This window comes from Podarcis melisellensis, assembly GCF_964234715.1.
Source record: "Podarcis melisellensis genome assembly, chromosome: 9".
In the NCBI taxonomy this organism is placed as follows: Eukaryota; Metazoa; Chordata; class Lepidosauria; order Squamata; family Lacertidae; genus Podarcis; species Podarcis melisellensis.
In genome coordinates, this window is record NC_138541.1 from 39,827,147 (window position 1) to 39,852,192 (window position 25,046).

Sequence of the window (25,046 nt, forward strand, 5' to 3'; positions counted from 1 at the left end):
GCAAAATAATACTTCCACTCTATTCTTCACTGGACAGGTCACATATGGAGTACTGTGTCCAGTTCCAGGCACGTTGTTTTAAGGAGGACACTGACAAACCAGAACATCCAAAGGAGAAGAACCAGGGTTGAGCAGTTTGACAGAAGATGATAAAGGGCAGATACGATAGCTCATCAGATATTGTAAGGGCTACCATGGCAAGCAGTATGCTCTCCCTTGCTGGAGCTGTTTTAAGGAAATGCTGAGCAGCAGTATGTGTTTTTGTGCATTGTTTAAAGATTAATTAAGTAGTATATAAATTGTAAAACTACATCCTCTATTGCAGATCCTGTCCAAGGTTGGACTACATGACTGCCTAGGTCCTTTCCAAATTCCAAGTATCTTTCATGTCCATTTCCAGACACCATCTTAAGCAGAGATCATTGGCCTTTGTCAGCTCAGTGAAACAGAGATGAGTAGATTACACTTTTTCCAGTTATAGCAAATAGATGAGGAACTTGCTTCTGTGGAACCTCTCTCTTTCGTTTGTGTAGCCCTTTGGAACATCTGACCACCTTAGCAAAGTTTTGGAGCTGAATTATTTCTGGGCACTGGCAACTGGTTTTGCTATGCCAAACCAGCCTTTCTCAACCTTGGGTCTCTGGATGAACTACAGCTCCCATAATCCCCGACCACTAGCCATGCTGACAACTCCTTCTTTGTAGCCTGCATAATTCAACACTTGGCTTTGGCAGTCGTTAAACCCTATGCTTAAGGTCTGTGCTTAACACTTATTTCCAGCTATCTTTAATTTACAGAATAGTCTTCCTGAATTTTCTGGCAGTTGACACTACTACCATTTTTTTACCATTCGGAAGAAGTGTCCCAGAGGTTGATTACTCCAGTGTGGGCACATATGGAAATCTGTTTTGCAAAATGAATTATCCCTGGGAGTATAATTCTCAAAATGAAAGTTTTGGAATAAAACAAGCACCATACTTACATGTCCTGAAGCTGCGCTGATGGACCTAGACAGCTTTGTGGACAGAGCCCAGAATTGGCAAGCCATGAATCCCAGGAGTATAGTTTGCCTGTCCATCATGGGTTTTCCCTACCAGAAACCACCAGGTCAACACATTGACTATTTTCCATTGAAGCTATTTTAGCTATCATTCCCCATCTAAGTCAGTTTGAATTACATTTTTAAATAAAAAATATTATTTTCTTAAACAATTTAATAATCTTTACTTCCACCAGGAAAACATTTGCTACCATATCATCATAGAACAGTTTTGTAGTTTTATGGGCAGTGACATTTTTTTGAACTCTTTATAAACTTCTACTGCTCAGCAGTACTGCTCCTGCATCCCAGTCTCAACAAATGTATGCCTGTATAACCTGAGCAGTACTTCTCTCTTCTGCCTATCTCTCTCCTCTCAAATGCTTGCTGGCCAAGATCCAGCAGACTATCCTGCCATCCTATGAGGAAGAGACAGATCCCAGTAAGTTTTTTAGGCGATAGAAAGATTATTGGTCTCATATCACAGTCTCATCTTGGGAAATGATGCTAACATATTTTAGCATTCTCCACTTAGCGAAGTCTTTCTAATAACTTGGGTGTTTGTGAACATATTTAGATCTCTAGATCCAACTTAATTACAGTTTAAATTTGGTTGGGTAAAGAGGAATTGCAAAGCGGGGGAGGATGACCCCCTCCCCAAAGCCGCAAGGTTTTCAATTCGAGTAATTCCAGTGTCACTGTGGTTGTCCTCTATGACCAATCAAAGCATGCCTGACCCAAATTTTGGCATTTGTATATGCCAAGAAATCAAACTTAAATGATATTTAATCATCATATATGATGATGATGAAATTCCTGATGTAATGAGGAAGCGAATAACAAAAACTGATTTCTACAGCATGGGATGGACTCTTCAGACTCACATTGAATATGAACTTAATAAACAATGAATGTAATCTTTGTAAATTGTTTGAACTTTGTAAATAGTTATTTGAGTATGTACTCTTGCTTGATTTACTGCTTATCAATTGGTAGTATAATTTTATTGAGCTTTACTACCATTGTGTCCCAGTTTGTGATCAGTGAAAGGTGAGTAACATATTTATTTATGAAGTAAAAGAAATATACTATTCCCAAAACAATGCTCAATGGGGGGGTACTCCTTGTAAGTGTATTTAGGACTGCAGCTTTAAATACTAGCACAGAACTTTCAAACTCTTATATTCAGAGTCTTAAGATTTTTCAAAGCATGCAATGCAAATGTTAGAAATGGCAAAGCAGGCAATTTATGTTATTTATTTACTTTATCATATATCTCCCATGTGTGACCACACTCCAGCAATCAGTTATTAACTCAAGTCAAGAAGATGCTGAACACTGGAATTCAAGCAAGAAATATATACCTGATTCAGGACTGGTGGGCCTTTCAGAAAAGAATAGCAATCATAGTTCAGCTTTGAATGTATGGGACTCATTTAAAGACTATAATAAGAAGCAAATTACCTCTGTGGCATCAGCTAAAAAGGACAGCTGAATGACAGATTAGAAGAGACAGAAAAGGAAATGAAGGAGTTGGAAGCTAAATAAGCAAGGTCTGAAGACCAAAAAGAAGAGGATCAAGTTACTGGAATTAAGAAAAGAATGCAATTTTCCAATTATATATGAAGCAAGACTTTTCTGCATAGTCATGGGGGGATAACAAATCCAGCAAAATAAAAGCCCACTCCAAACTGAATTACAATGAAGTTGTCTCTATGGCACTTATTCTGATTCCTATAGAATATGCTTTATTGTTAGAAGTCTCATCCAAAGGCCAATAAATCTATGGAAAGACCCCTGCACCAACTGCATTTCTGTTCTCACTGCACTGAGGAAAAACCTTTTAATGTTGTGTTTGAAACCTATTTTGAAGCAAGGTGGCATGATAAAAGTGCACATGGCTACCATATGCAATTTTATTTGGGGGGCAAAGGTGGGTTGTTATTATTAGTGGAGACCCTATTCTAGATGACTCCCAGTCGGGCACTTTCTGTATCTGTATACATACAGAGGTCACATCCATGCTATAAATTCAAAGGACTCTTATACCACTTTAACAATCGTGGCTTCCTCCGAAGAATCTTGGAGGGACCTGCAGTTTTGTCAAAGGTGCTTGAAATACAGTGGTACCTCTGGTTACATACACTTCAGGTTACATACGCTTCAGGTTACAGACTCCTCTAACCCAGAAATAGTACCTCGGGTTAAGAACTTTGCTTCAGGATGAGAACAGATATCATGCAGTGGCGGTGCAGCGGCAGCAGGAGGCCCCATTAGTTAAAGTGGTGCTTCAGGTTAAGAACAATTTCAGGTTAAGAACGGACCTCCAGAACGTATTAAGTACTTAACCCGAGGTACCACTGTAGTAGCTCTGTAAGGGGTCTTCTAACAACTCTCAACACTTTTAACCACCTTTCCCATGATTCTTTGGGGGAGCCATGACTGTTAACAGGGGTGTTCAAAATATATGGCACTGATGCGACCTGGAGTGTCGCGATGTGGAACCTGCAGCCTTCCCAATGTTGCTGGATTCCCATCAGCCCCAGCCAGCCTGGCCAATAGTCAAGGATGATGGGAGCTGTAGTTCAACACCTGGAGGGTCAGAGGTTCCCCATCACTACAATAGTAAACAGGGGCATAAATATTAAAGGACTCTGGTGTATTAAAAATTAGATCGAAACTACAGTTCTTTCCCTCTGAATGTCTGCTTGCATTTGAAAAATGAACCAAGTCTGCTCACCTCTTTTGGTGCTGCGACATTGCTGAATGGAAGAGGCTTCACTGGGCAGTGCCCTTCCTGATAGGTGGAGGGGGCATATGCCCCCACCGCCTATCAGGAGCTGGATCTTAGCTTGCACCCTGCATTGGCGAATGGGGATGCAGGCTGGGACGTGGGTGGAGCCAATGGAGCAGACGGTGGGCTTCCCTCAGATTCACCCCCTGCCCATTTAAGCAGCCCACACCTGGGGCATGGCCTGTGTGTTCCTGCGCTAGGTCCTCCCACCATCCCACCCACCCACAGTTTACACCGATAGGCAATGACTTTGCTGTGGCCACAGTGGTTGTCGTTCTTACGGGCCCGGGTAAGAATATGACCACCAGGCTAATTGGCACCGACCCGGTGGCTCTGCCTACCTCATAGCAATTTGTCACAACTGGTTGAGCATTGGGGCAATCCCTTGTTTCCGATGGAAGGAAGGTTGTAGCCCCCCGCCTGCCCCTCCAAACACTGGGGTATCCCACTAAAGGGATCCTGGGGGAGTGGCCATGTCTGCGTGCCTAGGGGGCCCAGGGCCAAAGGCACTCCCCCAGACAACTGCCCCTGCGGGGGTCACCCTATTTTGTGTAAGTTTTAGGAACCCCTGCGTCACTTCTGGCAGGTGGGCCGGAAGTATTTAGATTGCCCCATGCCCAAGCCAAACCTTTTTCATCTGTATTCAATAAAGCTGTGTTCTGTTTTTACCCAAAACCCAGTCTGATTGGTCTCTTATTTATATGGGTTAGGGTATGGGAAGTCTGTCCTGCAAGAGATTCTTGCTAAATCATAAGGAAATCCACTCCAATCTTGGCATACAAATGTGCACACACACTCACATTTTTCTGTGTTAGATTCCAGGTTCTTGATGTCTCTTCTTCTGAAACACATTCCCTGCTGTTTTATATCCACTACACTGAAGGGAATCATTTCAGTGTTGCCAATTACATCACTGGTACTCTGTTTCTTCCAGGTGCTGCGTATGGGCTGAATCCAAGTCCTCCTGCAGCCTGTTTGTCCTGGCAGGGTTGGTTCAAGCCACAACACTATTCTGTTCTTTGATTTGAATCAATCTTCAAGTTTCTTTGAGAGAAGATTCTGGAGAAATGTGGCCATTTAGCCTTTAAAGATGCAGCAAGGTTAGGTTTAAGAAAGTTTATGTAAAACGTATTTTTCTATATTACTTTAAAAAAAAAAATCAGTGAAGACATTTCCTCAAAACAAAAGACAGATTCTTTACTCTGAACAGGCAGAACCCACTAAACCTGGAGTAAGGAAGCCCAGCCTGGTTCAGAGCATTCTGACAAGGGAAGAGATAATTACTATGAACATTCTGTTACCCAAACTTTTGCAAGGGGAGAAGAAGGATGCAATGCACTCATGTTTTGCAGCACATGAACTTACTAAACAAACCCTTACCAAACAAAACGTAAATGTTTATGGTCAATAAAATATGCACAGGAATAAGTAATCAGTGAGTGGCTATTGCACTAGCAGTTGATTCTACAGCCATCACCTAGAAGGTTGGCACTCTAGGTGTAAGACCAGCACAAAATGCTGCTAACAATTCATGTGTCAAGAATGGGTCTGAAGCCTTCTTGTTTTCCTATCGTATCCTTAACAGGTGAAATTCAACTAAGTTTTGCTCACAGTAGATGCATTAAAATTAATGACTAAGTCAGGTCCATTAATTTCAATGGCTCCACTCTGAGTAAAATTTAGTTGAAACACCACCCAACAGATTTATTTTTATGGTGTATATTTTTGTGAGGCAGAGCTCATGTATTAGATGCATAAAATATCACTTGAAATAGATTAATATATTAGAAAGAAGAAAATGAAAAATGTGTATTTTTAATTGAGGCCAAAAGGATAAGCAATGTAAAATAAATAAAATAAAATCTGTATGTATGCCACTGTACTAAGCAGAGCACTGTGAAATACTCATTCAGTTTGAAAACCAATTTGCACATCGGATGAAGTGGGTTCTGGCCCACAAAAGCCTTTGCTGCAATAAATTACTGAGTCTCTAAGTGCCACATGTATATTATGCTGCAAGCAACTCTTTGGAAATGACAGTGCATTTAAATCTGAAATGCAATAAATGCAGCTAAGTTCTTTATTTGAAGCAGAACACAACTTATTTAGGATCATAATTTATCCTATATAGGCTATATATAGGGAAATCCCTGTGGTTATTGGCAGTGCTCTAGAAAAGGTTTGCCCTACCTATGTCCTTTAGGAATTAACGAAATGTGCAGCACAAGCCTACATAGGCTAACTATGAATTAAAGTTTGGCATATCACAGGCTCACTTCACTGCCTTAGACATAACCAACTTTCTCTAGATCAGCGATGTTTTTCTTTGTGCAAAAAAAATATTATGACCAATAGATCACATTTTCTATTCATTTGGCCCTGAATTACACAACTATAATTCACTGGCTGTTAAGCAAGTCAATTCAGAGTGGCAACCCGCCAAAAACCCCAGCAAAGCATCTTATTTTATAGTTTTTGCACTTTGGGCTTAATATAATTTTTCCACTAACAAATCCTGCTCCTCCATCACTAGTATATACTGATCTTTTCTCTCTCCCTCCACTGATCAGACAATAGACTTTTTCAGGCAAGTGAAAACTAAACTCACAATAACTTAAACAAATTACATTGTTTACACAGAGAATAAAAAAGTGAGGTGAAAAGAGCTGACATATGATTTACTGCAGACTCTTTCCTTGTATATTCACATTTTTCAGTCCAGCCACACATGAGACAGAAATACATCTGCTTAATGTAGTTCACAGTTTTGGACACAGAATTAGTAAATATATATATTAAAAAGAAAAATGAAATAAAAAAAAAACCTTGACGGAAAAAAGTTTCTTAAGTCTGATTATCCCATGCAGAGTGTGGCATATATTTGCTAAAAAGGGGGGAATCGGCTTACAGCTAATGTTTTCAAAAAGGAATGCAGCAATGACAACTAGATTCAAAGTCAGGAGGCAGACTGCAAGGGGCACCAATGCCTTGTTGGCCGATACAGAAAATGGCCATTTTCTGATGAAGATGACTGGATAAGTCCATTGTTTAGTGTATTATCACCTGCAAATACTAATCTAGGACATCTACCTGAGAGGGAGAACAACGAACCTTTAGCCTTGTCGTATCAGTTTTCCACCCTATTCTATAAATCAGATTTTTGAGGATCACAGCATGGTGATTCTGGGAAACAAAAAGAGCATGGGTGAAATCACTCACTGATTCCTGACAAACGTGCCTGGATATGACAATGGCATATGATGTTCTATTGACATCTTCTGTATATAAGAACTGGTTTGTTTCTGGTTTCATCCTCATGTGTTCACACTATAGAGAAGATCTCGGGGACAGATCGCTGTGCATCCACACTGGTATTCAGAATGCAAAAAGGGAGACGATGATAGTGGAAAAGAGAGGTGCAAAACCCAAGGTGCTGGGATAAGATTTGTTCATTCAAAAGATCCAATAACATCTTAGGTGTCTGGTGAGGTTTCTAGCACTTGTCACCACTGACTGTTTGCAGATGGAAGGTTTATTTTATTTTATTATTTATTTCAGCAATGTACATACAGCTGTACAGCTTTGCAGTCTCTAAGCAGTTTACTATCAAGTAACAAAAGATTTTAAAAAATTAAAAAATATATATGCTGAAAATAACCATAAAAATCAGAGGACCTTACTGAAAATGACTGATAAAATGAAAAGGTCTTAGGACACCCGGCACTGCCACCGCGGCGAACTGCAGATCCCATGATAGCAGATGCCAGCTGTGCAGTTAATTAAAGATAATCTGGAAGTAATTATCCTTGCAAGCCCCCTCCCCCCGGGTTGGGGGGGGGGGAAGAGAGCTTTCACTAGCAGATTGTCCGATGGAATACGGGGGCAGGGATGCAGAGGGCACAGTACTGCATGTATTGGAAACCCCCCAACACGGTCGCCATGAACAGAGCTACTTCTGTTTCTTTTAAGATGGATCTGAATTTGGACTTAAGAAACAGACATGCTCTGAAAGAGAAAGATAACCTGCTAAATGAATTGGACACTTAGTGCCAAGGTTTTGATCTGGAGTGGACTCTTGTAGTAATTGGATTGCTATGTAATTGAAGGGGAAGCCTTTGTTCTCTTTTTACATTATATTTGCTTTGCTATGATTTGGCAAGCCTTCACTGAAGAATTAATTAATTCCTAATGGAATAAAATTACTAATGAATTACAACTATATATATATAGAATGCAAGAGGGATTCAACAAGAACTATAATTTTCTTTACGGAGTACCGGAAAGAATAGACTGTGAAATACTGTGATGATTTGTGACATTGCTTACTACAGAGGGCTCTGATTTATTTCTTGTTTTGGCGAAACACCAGCTTGTTAATAGATTGGAAAGGACTAAAGGAGATAAATGCTGAAAGTAACCCAGGAGTCACGGCCGGATGCTGGAATACTTTTGGTTTTGGAAAGGCAAAATAGAAGCTGTGGCATAATGAGAATTAAGTCCTCGAGGGAGGGGCAATGTTGAAGAGGATTGATTGATTACAACATGAAGGAAAAGAAGAATGTAAACAAATATTTCACACGTAAAACTACAAGAAATAAATTCTCGTTGCAAGTTAATGGATATGGATTTGCTAAATACAAACGAAAGTCATCACACCAGGGGCTGTTAAAATAAAGGATCAAGAGCAGAATTGTTGTATTTGGACTAATTAAGGAAAAAGGTGCAGGACCAAGGAATAACATCAACTCCCGATAGCCGGAACATGAGAAGTCATAAAAAACTGTTGAATTCGGAACCGATTAATTGGCTCTTTTGACTGTATTATGATTTGGTATGATTTGGTATGGTATTAATGTGGATTGGATAGTTATTAATGAAAAATTAATAAAAAATATTTAAAAATAAAAAATGAAATGAAAAGGTCTTCAGCAAGCCTTAGAAGTAATGAGGTCTAGAAGGAATGATCAAAATGCATCAGGCATCTATAAAATGGTCGCATTTTAAAAAATAAATAAATCCATGTCCAAGCACGTAGGTTTCCTTCCCCTTCTCTTTTTTGGGGGTGGTGGTGGTTAGAACATGTCTCTAGAAATCAAATTGCTAAATAATCTACAGAGGGTCATTATTTCAGTATGGCACATTCCAGCTGTGCAGAGATCTTCCAATGGTAGCTACTAGGTGACCTAAAGTGCATATATATATATGTATTAAAAAGAGTAGGTCTGGGGATAAGCTGCAACTGGAACCAGGCCCTGCTTTGAAATGCAAAATGTGTCAATTCTCTAAAATCAGTTTCCAGTCAGGAGAATTCAGGACCATCTTCCTCTCTTACCACAGTCTTCTTCCTCAACTGCTTCCTTTAGTAGGGCTGGGTCAGGAAATGCCCAGAAATCCAAAGCCCTGGCCATCCTTACGGTTTAGTACCTTTTGTACATTAAAACCAAGGAAAATAAAAACTAAGTTTTCACAGTAGAAAAAATATAAAAATTATATTTAAAATACTGTTACATTATTTAGTTATGCAATTATACAAGTCACTGCCGTGACTTTACATTTTTGGTTATACTTTGTTATATACATGTATGTATTTTGCAAATACAGAATTCATAAATTAACATCGCCCGTTTCCTTTCTTTTGTTTGGTATGCTTTCATATCATGGGGAAACAACTCTGCTATGTGAGGGAACTAGTGTGGCAGATCTTGATAAGCTTTCATGCTTCCTATAGCAAGTCAGAAGTCAGAGCAAAAGGTCCTGGCTATAATCCACACAAAACCACACAAGTAGATGGATCCCACTGTGGGTATGGAAAGCAAAGAACCATGAGTACAAGCCAATGCATCCCAAAAGCCAGAAAATCCTGGCTGCACTCAGATATCAGATAAATGTCACTCTGTCACTTTTCAAAGAGGTCCAAGGGAATGTAGAATTGCACAGGTCAGGGGCCTGAAAGAAGGCACTCCAGCGACACTGAATACTTCTTTCAGACAATCTCAGTGTAAACTGCATTGGAGATTCACTGAAATCAAAGGCAAAAATACCAGATGCAGTAGTCATTCTACATCCACTAGGAATGTATCTTTGATTTGTTTTGCCATTCCGAATCTCTGTGATTCTACCATTTACTTCCAGTGTTATCTGGAAACAATGTTAATTCCGCTTTTTTATTCCTCCAGCTTTTAGTGGTGTCACTTCTACACAGAAGTAAAGAGGATCAAGATATTTTGAACCTTGAGCACAGTCATTCAGAATAAGCAATCATTAAATGTGAGCCCAGAGGGTCAGTCTAGCAAGCATTTTATCCATTGCTTGTTCTAGATGAGACTGGGGGCGGGGAACCAAACCTTTGTAGGGCCTTTTCGTATTCACAAAAGGCCAATTCTAACTTATCCTGGCTTCATTCGAGGTAATGTAAATGAAGGTGCAAAGACATTTACTTATATACTGAAGCAAAAGAAAGCTGTAAAAATATTGGTAACTATATGCTGATTTGATACAACAAATATGCACACTCCGAAATGTGTGCGTGTCTGTAAATATACTTCTACATGCACGGAATATTACGTAGCACCAACTTTTTTCTTTTCTTTACTGCAGCTGAAGTGTGCTTGGCTCAGGTATCAAGAGTAGTTTGGGGGAAGGGACAAAAATGGCAATGCCTGTTGTGCCTTACTAGCAGCACCAGAGCACATGTTAGACCAGCTAAAATAGCAACTCTGTATGCTGCATGGACATCCAGCAAGTTCTACACATCCTCAACTATTCACCTGAGTTTAAGAGTAAGCATTGCGTGAAAGTTCTGTTCCACCGGTGATTTCCCCCGAGATGTCTAGAACATACAGAACACAAACAGCTAATGTAGGTAAGTTCATAATGAATGATCAAGGAAGTCCCTAACAGATCTGGAGTACATCCTGCAGTGAATTAATTAGGCAGGTAAAATGTTTAACTTGTAAAAAATATTTTTTTCTCCCTCTTACAGATATAGACATGACATGCAATGCTCGTTAAGGAATATGGCAAAAACATTTAGCCAAACGTTCATGTAACACTTTAAGTCAATGATAAATAATCTATACTTGAACTTCTTCATCTGCTGAAAGTTCACACTTTGCCCCACCAGGGCATATCCCCTTCAGGTTAGGATGGGAGGCCACTGGAGATGCTGTAGGGGTCTGTGTGGTAAGCAGAGACAGAGAAGGTGAAAAACTGGGAGTCATAGCAGATGGAGGATACCTCAGGTGATGGATGAGGGGTGAGCGGGGGTATTTCTTAAATGCCTGACCAGGCAACAGATTTGGAATTCGCGGGGGGACTGTCTTTAAACCAGGCTGAGCTACAGAAGTAATTAGAGGAGGAGGAAAGATGAAAGATTTCTTCTCCTTAGGAAAGCTATGCATTTTTAAGCTTTCATCCTCCAGTTCTGCAATATCACTGAACACGGATGCGAGAGGCTTAAATCTGGGTTCCCAATTAAGCAAGTAATCCCAGTTATAGCTGCCTCTGAGATCCTCATCAGAGTCAACTAGGGTAGCAAGAGATCCATAATGGGAGTTCTGATCATCAGGTATGAAGATATATTCTCTTGTGATGTCTGTCATGATGTCTTTTTCCTTAATCCCCAGGTTGTGAAGTGTTTCAGACAGCATTTGATTGCAAGCATACTTTGCATCACATTCTCTTCCCTCTCCTCCACTTCCATCTTGGAAAGGGTGGGCAGCCTCTATGCTTTGAGAAATGGCCACGACATCAGTCTCCTCAGACTGACACGAAAGCTGGTCAGAGTCTCTAGGAATTCCTGAGTCGGGTATACGCGAGCCTCGGTCACTTAAAGCTGATCCGGAACCCTTCCTGCAGGGATGCTCATTGATCCTCTTTATTTCCTCATCTTCTGCAGTTTCTCCTTCTGCAGAGCCATGTCCGCTGGAGTCTGAATGCCTACAATGGTTGCCCATGTCCCTTCTCTCTCTGATGCCTACCAAACTTAGCCACTCCGCTATGGTGCCTACTGGAAGGTTACCGGTTGCATGGATTTGGGATTTCCGGACGTCTTTAGGAGCACTATTCTCATGGTCTAATTTCAAATCAGCAGATGAGGGACATGGCATCTCTTTCTTCATGCTGGAGTTTGCAGTGTCTTTTCGCCTGAATCTGACAATAAGCACAGCAAGACTGATGGCCAGAAACAGGAATGCTACAGTAGAAGCGGCGATGCTAATGGACACTGTTTCCACCGGCAACATGGAATAAGTCTCTGGAGCTCCAGAGACGTTCACCAGAATTGTGCACGTGCTAGACTTCGAGTCCAGCTTTGGGCTATGAGCTTTTACAAGCAGTTCAAGAGTATCGCCTGCTCTCTTCATGCCGATTCTCTTCCTGTGGAAAGGTCTGGTCAAGTAGATGGCCCCACTGCTGTGGTTCACAGAAAAGAAGGGCGACTGTTTTAGCAAAGTGTAGTGAACAACACCATCCAATCCTCCATCATAATCTGATGCTGTGACTTTGCCAATCAACTGCCCTGCTTCATTCCTTTCAGGGAAATCAAAAAAATATTGGTCTTGGTTAAAGACAGGGTCAAATTCATCTGCCCCCTCGACCTCCACTTGAACGGTGATAGTGGCTGTTGAGTCGCTTCTGTCTTTGGCCTGAGCTATGAAGCAATACTTGCCCTGGTCTTCAAAATCAAGCACCTGCTTGGTGCGGATCTCTCCTGTCAGAGGATCTATGAAAAACATGTCATGATCTCCAGAAGTTCCATGACCAGACAAACATGATGACTGGATGGAATACGAAAGGTGACCGTAGGGGCCGGTATCAAAATCCAGTGCAGAAATTCTGCAGACAAAAGAAAAAGCAGGCAGATTTTCATGGATTCTGCAGTCCTGGGTGGGAAATACAAATATTGGGACGTAATCGTTAGCATCAAGGATGCTGATAAAAACTACAGCGAAGGCCACATTTTTTATGCCAACTCCTCCATCAGAAGCTTGAATGGTCAGACTGAAATTCATTGTTTCTTCATAATCCAAAGCTCTGACAAGGTCAAGGGAGCCGGTTTTCCCATCTAAACGGAAGTGCCCCTTGTCGTTTCCAGAGGTGATACTGTACGTGATGTCTCCATTAGGTCCAGCATCGCAATCACTAGCTGAGACAGCAGTAACATGACTGCCTACAGGGAAATTTTCCCTAACATGAACTTTATACTCCAAACTGGTAAATATAGGTGGGTTATCATTAATATCCAAAACAGTGATTGACACTGTAGCTGTGGCGTTCAAAGGAGGAGTCCCACGGTCAGATACAAGAATTAACAACTGGTAAGACGAACTGCTCTCGCGATCTAGAATGCTCCTCAACACAAGATTTCCAGTCAGTTTACTTGGAGATTCTGGCCCAACGATGCATTTTTCCACCTGGAACTTATTACCACCATTACCACCAATAATGGAATATTCAACATAGGTGCTGTCATGTGTCCTGTCATTGTCAATAGCTGAGAATGTTAGCAGCATCTCTCCAACAGAGACATTTTCACTGATACTGAGATTATACGATGGCACAGTAAATTGAGGGATGTAATTATTCACATCCTGGATCTGTGTGAGCACTGAAGCAACAGCAGTCAAAGCAGGATTCCCACTGTCACTGGCTTCTACATGGAGTCGAATAACTGGATTCTTTTCCTGGTATGTCACTGTCTTAACCAGATATAGTGAGCCTAAAATAAAGTTTTAGAAAAACACATTTCAAAACAAACTTTCAGTAATAGAAGCATAATGGTTCAGTTAAAATCCCCCCTCCAGCATTTCCTAAAAGAAACAGTCATCATTTGAAATGATTTTAAGGCAACAATCCTATACCCAACTGGGAGTAAACCACAAGAGTTTAAAACAATAGCAACATGTCACCTAATTCTGCAAGGCTGAACATTTTCTTTTCCAGTTGGAGCATACCTAGGCTATAGCGTAGTTGTTCCCAAACTTTCTTCCCGTGGATCTCTTCAAAATTACTGAGGGTCTTGGCAGGCCATTTAATATTTTTCCTGCTCACTGTAGCAATTGTAATCCACTGTGCTAAGTACTGTATGAATCTGAACTGTACTTTTATTGTTTCTTTTATTTCTTATACTTTTTTATTGTATTACAATTTTTCATAGAAATTCAAGTTGTAATACAATAAAATACAATATAAGAAATAAGAGAAACAATAAAACTAGATTTCTAAATCAATATGAACATTTAACACGATGGATGTGCTGTCTGCCATCTTTAATTACAAATCCACAGACGTGCCAGGGACCAGAGTTTGGGAAACCCTGCTCTAGTGGGCTTCCCAAAAAGTGTCTGTAAATTCTTTTGCAAAATTATTAAATGTGGCAGATCTCTTTATTCTTTATATTTCTGGAAAACCCTGTTTCTACTTGAATGCCTAAAGGTATGCTGTAATTTAATGTTTTTCTCGTTTGAACTCTTGAAGTAAGTAATAGCATGGCATGTTCAACAAACAGGTAAATAAACAGACTGCTAGATGCTCATTACATGCCCTCTGTTCATCACTTAAATCTTCCCATTACCCGCTCTCTCAGTGCTGTCAATGCAATTGTATTGCAGATATGGATGACAATTTTGGCTGTGTTTGATGTGTGGATAACAAGAAGCTTCAATAGGCATTCCAGACAAAGCACATCATATTGTATGTTCCACACTGCAAATTATTAAACATACAACGAACTCACCATTTTGTGGATCAACAGAAAATTCATCAGAGGGGGGAAGAATTCTGTAGGTTAGCTTTCCATTGTACTCTGAATCTCTGTCTGTGGCATAGACAGTCAAAAGAGCAGTAGCTACAGGCCTATGTTCGGGTATCATCACCTGAAAGGGGGTGGGGAAAGTCCACAGCATCTCAAGGTCACATGAAGAGATGTCTTCACAACAAAAGCTTTAAATTACTTAAAGTTTCTTTTCTTACCTGATATGCATCCTGAGTAAATAGTGGTGGGTTGTCATTAATATCAGATATAAATATCAGAAGCTGTTCTGTAGTTGCGTGCACAGAATCGGAAACTCTGACCAACAGTTCAAGCTGAGTGATTTCTTCAAAATCTAATGCTTTCACCAATGTGATTGTTCCATGGCATTGGTCAATTGCAAATTTCATTCCAGGATTTCCATTCTCAGCAAAACTGTAGTGAAGGGGTGGTCCTAGGTCCGCATCATCTGCCAATACTTGCATCACCAGGGAGCCAAGTGGAGCATCTACAACCATCATATTTAAGAGTATGACTTATTTATCACTGTTGTTCTTGGAAGCCCTCCAGAAATTTTCATCAACAAACTATATGTATACGCCCCCCCCCAAAAAAAACATAGTTGCCAGAAATCTTAGGAATATTTTAAGGGTAAGGTTAAAGATAATGTGGATGACAGTACTAAACTGTGTACATGCTGTTAAATCCTCTAGAAAAGTTTTGCAAGAATCCCATCCCCACACTGCAAATAAGAAAACAGATTTGCTCAAGAAAAATATTGGCATAATCTTCCTTGACTTCATAAAATAACAGTTAAAAAGGTGGCTTATTACCTAAATGTTTAGGTTGTGAACTGCCCTGAGATCTATGGATATACAGTGATATACAAATTTAATAAATAATAATAATACATGCTAGCTCTTCCCAGCCTTTTTGTATTTAGACTACTCAAAGCTATTCCAGGGCAGGGCACACATCTCTTCCCTTTGCAATCTTGGTCACAGGAAATGAAAAGCCAGACCTTTAACAATATACTGACAACACCAAAACTCCCATGTATGTTTGGTGTTCATATGAGACCACTATTAAAAGGAAGAAAGGGGAATTAGTAGGAATGAAAAGCCAAAAAGAAGAAGAAGAGGAAGTTAATAGCTTACTGGATGGAGCTACTCTCTTCTTATGTCAGGAGTTATTTTGGAAGAATATAATTTTGTCCAGATGTTTCAAAACTGGTCCTTGTTTGACGCCTGAGTACAGTAATGAATATCTGGCATGCAAATTGCAGATTTTAAGGTCTAAAGTTCATCTCCCAGTCGATTGACAATTTTCATCCAGGTGTGTTCTTCAAGGTCAATTTGCCTGAGTGAAACTATAATTCTGGAGGAATAGCTACATAAACCAGATATGGATAAGCCAAGCTATTTCTGGATTATTGGCAACCCCATGTCTGGCTGGTGGGTGGCAAATGCATAAATGTTTTCCACTTCTGGGAGTGACATGCATCACCGCTGTGAGTGAAAAATCAAAACATAGGAAGAAATCTCAAAATGGACTTTATTTTTAATGGCTGATGTGTCATAACTCCTTCCTGTGCTGCTCTTTAAAGGCAGCAGTTCCAAGTCACATGGAAACTGTCCTTCTGTCAGTTCCCCAAAGTGGAGATGTTGGCATGGGGAGCCATAAGGAAGAGCCATTCCATGTGACCTCAAACATGTGGTAGAAAAAGAGGCCCTTGGAATAGCTACTGTGCCACAAAATGTAACATCAGAAGAAGGACGAAGCACTGGAACAAAATTGCTGAACATTCCAACACAAGCCAACAACTTCAGTTGATTCACTGTGAAGTTACTTAACTTTCATAACACAAGTGCTACTTTAGTCAATAACAATAGAATTGAAAAGTTAACTGTTGGGAACTCTGGCTTAAGAACTGTGTTTCTTTCTCCAAAAGGGAAATAGAAATTGAAAATAAATCTTTGGAATTTGACATCTGAACCTCGCAGCAGGGTCTTTTACCAATGTTTTGAGATTTAATGCACCAGACGGCATTCTTTTATATGCTGTTTTTAAGTTGCTCACAAATATAAGCTTCCCAGCCAGCAGAAATATGCCGCAGAATATGTGCTACTCATAAAAAAAAAAAATTCCCATCTGAGAAATTTCCCCCTATTTATTGCAAAGGCATAAAAAGACAGTGGCCCCATTTGCACAGAACTCTAAACCATGGCTTAACATGACAAACTGCAGTGTACCCCAGGATCAAATGCTCCTCCCTCCCGTCTCATTCTATGGCATGGCCGCAAGTTCAAATTCTGATTCTAATTTTGGTTGACCACATCGTGTGATACTTCTGAGCCTTACCATGTGGTTAATTGTAACTATGGTTTGTTAAAACTATGGCATGAAGTTGACTTTCAATAAACCATAGCTACGTGACATGCTGTGGTTAGTTTAAAACATAAGAGAAAGCCCTTGTATGAGAGGGAGGTGAGGGTAAAACGTGTGAGCACAAAGCTCCCTGTGGTTTATTCATGTAAGCATGAGCTAGCATTTTCTAACTAGGTGCCCTACAGATGTTTTGGAGTATGACTGCAATTATTCCTGACCATCCCAGCTGCCTGTAGTCCAAACATTTGAAGGGCACAGGGTTGGCGAAAGCTGCAGTAAACTATGGTTTAGCAGGATTAGGTCCAAACCAGCACAATCTCTTTGCTTGGTGTTTGCCATTCTTACTTTCAGGGAGTTCAACGACGCCGAACGGCTGGAGAGTTGGAGCATTGTCATTGATATCCACAACTTGTATCTCTATTGTGCTTGTAGCAGATAGCCTGGGGGTTCCTCTGTCAACAGCTTGCACAACTAACCTGATAAAAAGAGGGAGTCAAAAACATGTTCCGTATTTGTAAACCATGACTTTATATCTAATTAAAAGTTACACCAAAAATGATAAACTATTTCCAAAATTATCCTTCTGAAAATGTGGTGGGGGAGAAACCTTGTAACTTTAATTTTTATCATTTACATGACACTTCTTTTTTAACATGTGAGGAAGGGATTCAGTTCAAGAACGACAGAGGGTTAAACGGGAACTAGAACAAAAGGAGCAGGACTCAGGGCTGGCATTAATGCTTCATGGATGTCATGTGTTTTACATATTGTAAATAGGTTTAAATTGGTAAGCAGTATTTTTCTCTATCTCCCTTTGGAAGTATGTATTTTGTAGTGAATGTCATTATAATCCACTTCAAAGCTTGGGAAAGGGCGGAATATACATTTGTTAAATAAATATGCAGAATTCATCTTCTCTTTCATCTCTGACACAATAACTTCCTTTCAAACGTGACAAACAGCATTGTTTCCCATTATTCACATGACGGCGCTGAACACAAAAAGCTGCAATTTGATATGTGGAGTCTAATGCCATTCATCCACCACACCAGTTCTGCTCTTGAGTTTTTGTGGCTTCAAAATTGTCAGAACACATTACTTGAATTACAGACTTGCATTCAAAGTTTGTAAACATGCATAATTTCATATTTTGTCTAGAACATATATCAAGAAGGTACACATGGAGATATTTACTAAAATAATCGGTTTCTTAAGTTTCAGTGTGCAAACACACACACACACACACATCCACACACACCAACTTTCATAAAAAAACCCCAACGTTATATTCAAGGCATTCAAATTTAAGCTTCTGTAAGCAGTTCCCTCTGAAGCTCTTAACATTTAACATTTCCACCCAAGTTTATTGTGTAGGTCATTGAGGAGATCATTTGAACTTTGAAAAAGCAAAGTTCATAGCCCTATTGAATAATTTCCAAGACAATAACGCACACTCACACTACAAAGAGCTTACAACACCCTACTCTCAGCATCTAGGAGCATCGTAGCTAGAAACTGGAGAGACTTGTCAGGAGTAAACATGGACCACTGGTACCAAACAGTATAGGACACAGCCTTACTAGAAAAGCTAACCAACAAACTGAAACTAAATTAAAGAAGGACAAATTAAAGGAGGACACCTTCACCCCTGTGTGCTTCCTCTTCATTACATAAACAATCCCAACAGGACAGCAACAAGAACCCATTGACAGCATACAAATTGCTATGGCTAACTTGACCCAACAACCCCTTCCTCCCCCCCCCCCACCCCACACAAACAAAACTCACACCAGCTATAGATCTTGAATTTGTTAGAAACAAACCTATATGATGGAATGTCTTCACGGTCTAGGATTGCATTTGTTGATATAATTCCTTGTGCTGAATCAATAAGAAATGCTTCATTTGTGTTGCCAGATAAAATTGAATATTCAATTTCTCCGTTAGGTCCAGTGTCATCATCTGTCGCGTAGATCTGTATGGAGAGAAAAGCCATCCTTATGCTAAGGCACTTAGCTCTACATCCTGCAGCAGAAATGGATCTTGGATGCACATGTGGTGCTTGCTGCAGTTTTTTTGTGTTGCAACTTTGCTTCTATTGGCCGAACGTATTATTTTCCCACGTATGTGACAATAGGTACATGTAGAGTTCAGAAGGTGTTGGATTACAGCCAATGAAACTTATTCTCAGTGTGGGATAATCCATACATGGGTCAATGTCCCCTCATGCTGAAAACTGCAGTAGCTTGCCTTGGATATGGGGAAGGATCTGAATACTTAGAACAGCAGGGCAAATTACAAGTGTTGGTAGTGAGTGTGTGCATGCAGTCCCATGGCTTCCTAAATGCTGGTTCCAGTTTTGAATTCAAGTAAGACCCATGTTCAGCATATGGCTTTCTTAATTTTGTAGCAACCACAGTTCTTTTTATTGCTCCTTGTTGCAGATCAGCGCTGCGTGCTTCAGAACTGAAATTTACATTCATTTTCTTTACAAGATCTACAATTCCTCTTTTTGTCCCATCAAGACGAGTGCCCTCTCTCTTCTCCTGCCCAAAAAGAGACAGAGTATTCAGCCACCGGGGACCCTTGTGAGAAAGGATGCATTTAAAAATTGAGAGGAGTAATCCAAAATAGGTATTTCAAATGGTCCTGTCAATCTGTAGTTTGATTAGATAAATTAACTGCTTTGTAATGACTGGTTTGTAATGATGATAAAAGTGGACAAAAAAAATGCAGTATTCATTAAGAAGGGACACTTCAGACAAATATAGTTTAAACACAAGTTTGAGGTTACCTGCATGATGTATGTGTTGTAGGCTTGACCTTCCCACACAGATGTTTTGAAATAGTTTTGCTCAAATCGAGGTGCATTATCATTCACATCCTGTATAAATACTGTCACCCCACACACCGCTGAAGTTAAGCCATTTCCAGCTAAGACTGCAAAATGTACTTTTTTCCTCACTTCATAGTCAAGAAATTCAGCTCGTTTTACTGTGATGTCACCTGTTTTGTTTGATGAAAACAAACAGATGACTGTTATATATTCAGGAATATATATACATAGTTAAAACGGCAGTGCAGTCTACATAAAAAAATAAGTAAACAAGGTAAAGAAATTTGTGAATGAAAGAGAAGACAACTGTATGCCTGATTATCTATTTTAACCACTTTAAATTGTAGATCTAGAATTCCTTCCTTCACTTCAATCACTCTCTAAAAAGTGCAGAAAAAATGAAAACCATAATGGCAATTTGGCAAAAAGCAATTTTTTTAGAGAATCTTAATAAAAGTAATCTAACCAAGCAATCTACATTAAAGTGGGACTGCATCTGCTTTTTATTAGTCCAATTCAGGATCCACAGCAGCCAAAGACAGGCTAATGGAAGAGGTCCAGATGAGGGCTGGCGGCACACACTTATCTTGGTGAATTCTTACTACCCCAGAAGCCAACATTTACAAGGCAGGACAATCCTACCCTTCTGCCACAAATATTTGTCTATGCCACTACCAATGCAATGGGTACAGTTTAGAGCTCTCTCTGTGAAGGAGGCTGTGCTTCAAAGACCTAATTAATGACCCACTACCAGTTTTTCTGATGTCTTATTTTATCATTTGCACATTCTTTTCTATATTACCCTTGCATCAAGGTTGCACAATGGGTGTTTGAAGAAAACTCCTTATTTATGAACTGCATTTATTCCAGCATGATATTCAAGGTGGTATAACAAAGGACTCCCATCTGGGAAATGGACCAAACCCAGTCCGGCTAAGCTTCTGCAAAGCCTGTCATGCTTCCAGCAGTTCTCAACCTGTGAGTCCCCAGATGTTGTTGGACTACAACTCCCATCATCCCTGAGCTCTGGCCTTGCTAGCTAGGGGTGATGGGAGTTGTAGTTCAACAACATCTGGGGACCCACAGGTCGAGAAAGGCTGCTTTAGACCATAACCTTGGACCCAGGTATCATACTCTGCAGCTACTGATATGTTTCCACTAGCCAACATCTGCAGCATGAATTTTGTATGTGACCTGGCTTTTAGGCCTACTTCTCACCATGGTAATAAAACTATGGGCTGTGCCACATCAGACTACAGGTGAGAGAAGGAACAGAACTTTTAAATACTGGCCCACTAGGTTTATACATTACAAGAAAAACTTGCTGACAAGTTTACTTCCTGGAGCAATCAAACAGAGAATTGGGGCTGGATAGCTTGATCTTACTCCAATAAGCAGAGGCTTCCTAAAGGAACATCCTAAAAAGGCAGAGTACTTATAAAGAACCCCGATAAACCTTGCCACTAAGTTCTGCCAGCTGAAATGCAAGAATGCACTTAGGATTTCTGTGGCTGTGCCTCTTCTCTCCAACCTGCCCTGAAAAACCACTTGGATGCTGGGGGCTGTTAGAAGCGTCCTACTCTCGTGTAGGACCCTGGTAGAGACACATGCCCAACTGGCATGTTCTCTCCCTCCTGATTGGTCATTTGGGAGCTTCAAAAGCTTTCTCCAACCCGAACATCACAGCGACTGATGCACACTTACGGATCTGCAGAGTATTCGCAGTTCACGTAACAGAACCAATAGCACAGCATTTTGGCTAATCTACGTTTATTTACATATAATACACTCGGAGCACTCTGACTTCGCTCCTCCTCATCAGACTTCAGAGAGAGAACAAAGGACAATAGTCCCACTTCATGGAACACAGTAACACAAACATCCTGTCTCTGTCACTTCCCACACTGTGGAATGAAAACATACACTGACATGTGGTAGACAACAATCCTATGACTGCAGACATGGGGAATGAATCTCCAACAGGGGCTTCCCTGTGCTGGAGTGCAGGCACAGCGGTATCAAGGACACTATTTCCTGGTCAAGAAGAATTCAGTTATGTTCCTATAGTACACATGCTGGTATGCTGGTGCCACATGCTAATCACGGCTTTACTGCACAGCAAAGTACAGGGTGAGGCTGTATATGCATGTAAATAGTGGCACTGAGCACCTATAAGCTCCCATCTCTCTAATCATGCCTCAGAATCATCCCAATGGAAATGGATCTTGGGTTGACTATGATTATTCTGCCAGCACAAGTAAACATATGTGTACACACAGAGAGACAGACATATAGCTTGACTCTCCTCTATTAACAATCCAGTTGTTGAAAACATCTTATGTAAACGTTCCCAAATGCGTACTTGATTGAGATTAAATGAGACAGTCATGTTAATAAAATAATTGATTATTAAAAACATACTTGAGGTTTAACTAAGCAGTAGATCTCTTTCCACAGCCAGAAGGAAGTTCTTTTCAGCTATCAGATGGTATTCATTTAGCACACAGCGACTTTACTCATAAAATCTAGCCAATGGATGGTTTATGTAAAAATCTTTTAAAAATACATACTTTTATGTTTCAATGGATTTTCCACAAATATACAAAAATGTTTACAGCCCTTTTCACATCCACATTTGCAACACTGTTGAAGTTAAATATGAAATATGTCACATTCAAGCTGGCTAATTAAAATTGATGTGAAGTTTGCAATCACTTTGCCTGATCACAATTGATGTTCGATGAATTTTCTTTCTGATTATTTTAATGAGAAACATAGTGAACCTAAACTGCAACCTCCACCCAGGAAAACAGCTGGCAGGACCAGTAGGGGATGTAGCTTGGGGAGGGAACATAACCAAGTGAGGATCCTGAGGGTCAGACAGAGGATGGCTGGAGGGCTGCATTTGCCCTGGGCCTGAGGTTTCCTACCCCTTCCCTACGTGATAGAAAGGATGACACCTGAAGGCTAACAACTGGCTGTTACTCCGTATAGTTAAAGCTATGGTTTTCCCAGTAGTGATGTATGGAAGTGAGAGCTGGACCATAAAGAAGGCTGATCGCCAAAGAATTGATGCTTTTGAATTATGATGCTGGAGGAGACTCTTGAGAGTCCCATAGACTGCAAGAAGATCAAACGCATCCATTCTTAAGGAAATCAGCCCTGAGTGCTCACTGGAAGGACAGATCCTGAAGCTGAGGCTCCGATACTTTGGCCACCTCATGAGAAGAGAAGACTCCCTGGAAAAGACCCCAATGTTGGGAAAGATGGAGGGCACAAGGAGAAGGGGATGACAGATGGTTGGAAGGTGTTCTTGAGGCTACTAGCATGAGTTTGACCAAGCTGCGAGAGGCAGTGGAGTACAGGGGTGCCTCGCATGCTCTGGTCCATGGGGTCACGAAGAGTCAGACACGACTAAACAACAAAGTGTGTTACTATTAGCAAAAATAAACCTTGTTTCAGAGGATAGCTTTGTGAAAATCTATTCTGATCCTTTTCTCACCTAGGGCAAGTAAATAATGTTTCAGATCTCAGTTCCGCCGCTAATATTACCATGGAAGAATGAATCAGGCCCTGAATTTGTTTTGTAGAAAAGCAATCCTAAGAAAGTTTGATTTTAGCAAAAGCATCTTTGTTAAATTTAAAGGCCAAAAGCCAGCTTCCACTGGCACTTAAATAAACTAACACTAACCACTGAGATAATGTTTATACAAAAGCAATCATAATTCAAGTGTGGAAAATATTTTACAAAAGCCTCAAATGGTTTTAGAACAGATGCAGATAGATAGGCTGATTTACCCATGATGGGATGGATGTAGAAAATATCTCCATGTTCACCGATGATTGTGTGTTTTAAATTTTTTCCCATCAGACTACGGTCATATGCAGCCACAGTGAAAACAGAGGTGCCTAGAAAAACAAGAATATGTTGCAGTGACTAAAACTTGGAAAGATTTTATCTTAACCAGTTATTAATTTATTCCATGTGAGGTAGAACTATGAAAGTTTAGCCATCCGTCTCCTATCTGGAGAATTTTTGCACGTTGTTTATATAGTCATATAATAACGACAGGTATTATTCGGTTCTCTAGAACAACTCTTGTCAGCCTCACCAACCGGTCAAACCTATTCATCACACTAATTCATGAACATTACCAATCCACATTTTGACCGTGTAAGAAAGTGGTCTAAAAACTGCAGAAGACATTGGAGAGCATCAAATGTTGCAAAGGGGTGTGGAACTCATTTATTCTAAGGACACAGTTATGCTTAAGAACTTAATGAGAGCCAGAGGCCTATCTCATTCAGCACTCTCTTCTCACAGTGGTCAGTCCAAGTGGCCACAAGCAGGACATTAGCACAACAGCATGCTCCTAGTCATGATCTTCATGAAGTGGTATTCAGAGACATATGGCATCTGATACTGCGTACAATATAGACACCACGACTAGTAGCCATTAAAAGTCATGAATTTGTCTAACCCCTCTTTAAAGACACCCGTGTTGGTGGCTATCCCAACATCCCATAGTTTAACTGTGCGCTGCATGAATCAGGTCTTCACTTTGTCTGTCCTGGGTCTCCCAAGGTTAAGTTTCATTGGAAGACCACTGGTTCTTTTATCATGAGAAAAAAAATGGGGGGGGGTCCTCTTTATCTACTTTCTCCACACCATACATAATTTTATAAAGCACTATCATGCTCCCCCTTACCTTTTCCATAAACGTCAAACTTTGTAACCTTTTGTCATATACGTGAGATGCTCTAGCCCCCTTTATCATTTTGGCTGCTCATTCCTGAACCTTTCCCAGTTCTACAATATCCTTTTTGAGGTGCAGCAGCCAAAACTTTAGACAGAAATTTGGACAAGGATGTCATAATAGCATTCCCCCCCCCCAAAATTACAGTACATAAGCAGCAGGAATGGGTGTATTTCCCTGGATCTATTCCTCCGTTGATCTGTGAGTTCATCTGGCCCTGTATTCTGCTTATCTTCCTTCTTTCCAATTTAAAATGGGGAAGTGCTAAAATTAATTCACATCCCCAGTTTGTTGCAGATTTATTTCCTTTCATTTGTCCTTGCCTCCCTTCTCTTTGTGAGTATGTGCAAGCATCCTGTGATGAAAGACAGCATGTTGAAACACGTGATTGTAGGGATAGAGGAACACACGAGGGCACAAGGTAATGATCAGACAAAGATTTCCATTTTGTACCATGTTTAATCAATGCATGCGAATGTACC

The 25,046-nt window shown here is 40.3% G+C and overlaps 1 protein-coding gene across 1 annotated transcript in view; it reads right to left on the reverse strand.

Annotated features, from left to right (window-relative positions):
- Positions 1-9,066: 9,066 nt before the first annotated feature.
- Positions 9,067-25,046, reverse strand: part of DCHS2 (dachsous cadherin-related 2) — a 100,061-nt gene continuing 84,081 nt past the window's right edge. Inside the window, exons 14-20 of the mRNA XM_081925870.1 lie at positions 23,606-23,716; positions 19,766-19,977; positions 18,795-18,946; positions 17,317-17,447; positions 14,805-15,091; positions 14,569-14,707; positions 9,067-13,551 (exon numbers count right to left, since the gene is read on the reverse strand). Coding sequence (XP_081781996.1) covers positions 10,907-13,551; positions 14,569-14,707; positions 14,805-15,091; positions 17,317-17,447; positions 18,795-18,946; positions 19,766-19,977; positions 23,606-23,716 — 3,677 coding nt within the window. The 3' untranslated portion in view covers positions 9,067-10,906. The remainder of the gene's footprint in view (positions 13,552-14,568; positions 14,708-14,804; positions 15,092-17,316; positions 17,448-18,794; positions 18,947-19,765; positions 19,978-23,605; positions 23,717-25,046) is intronic.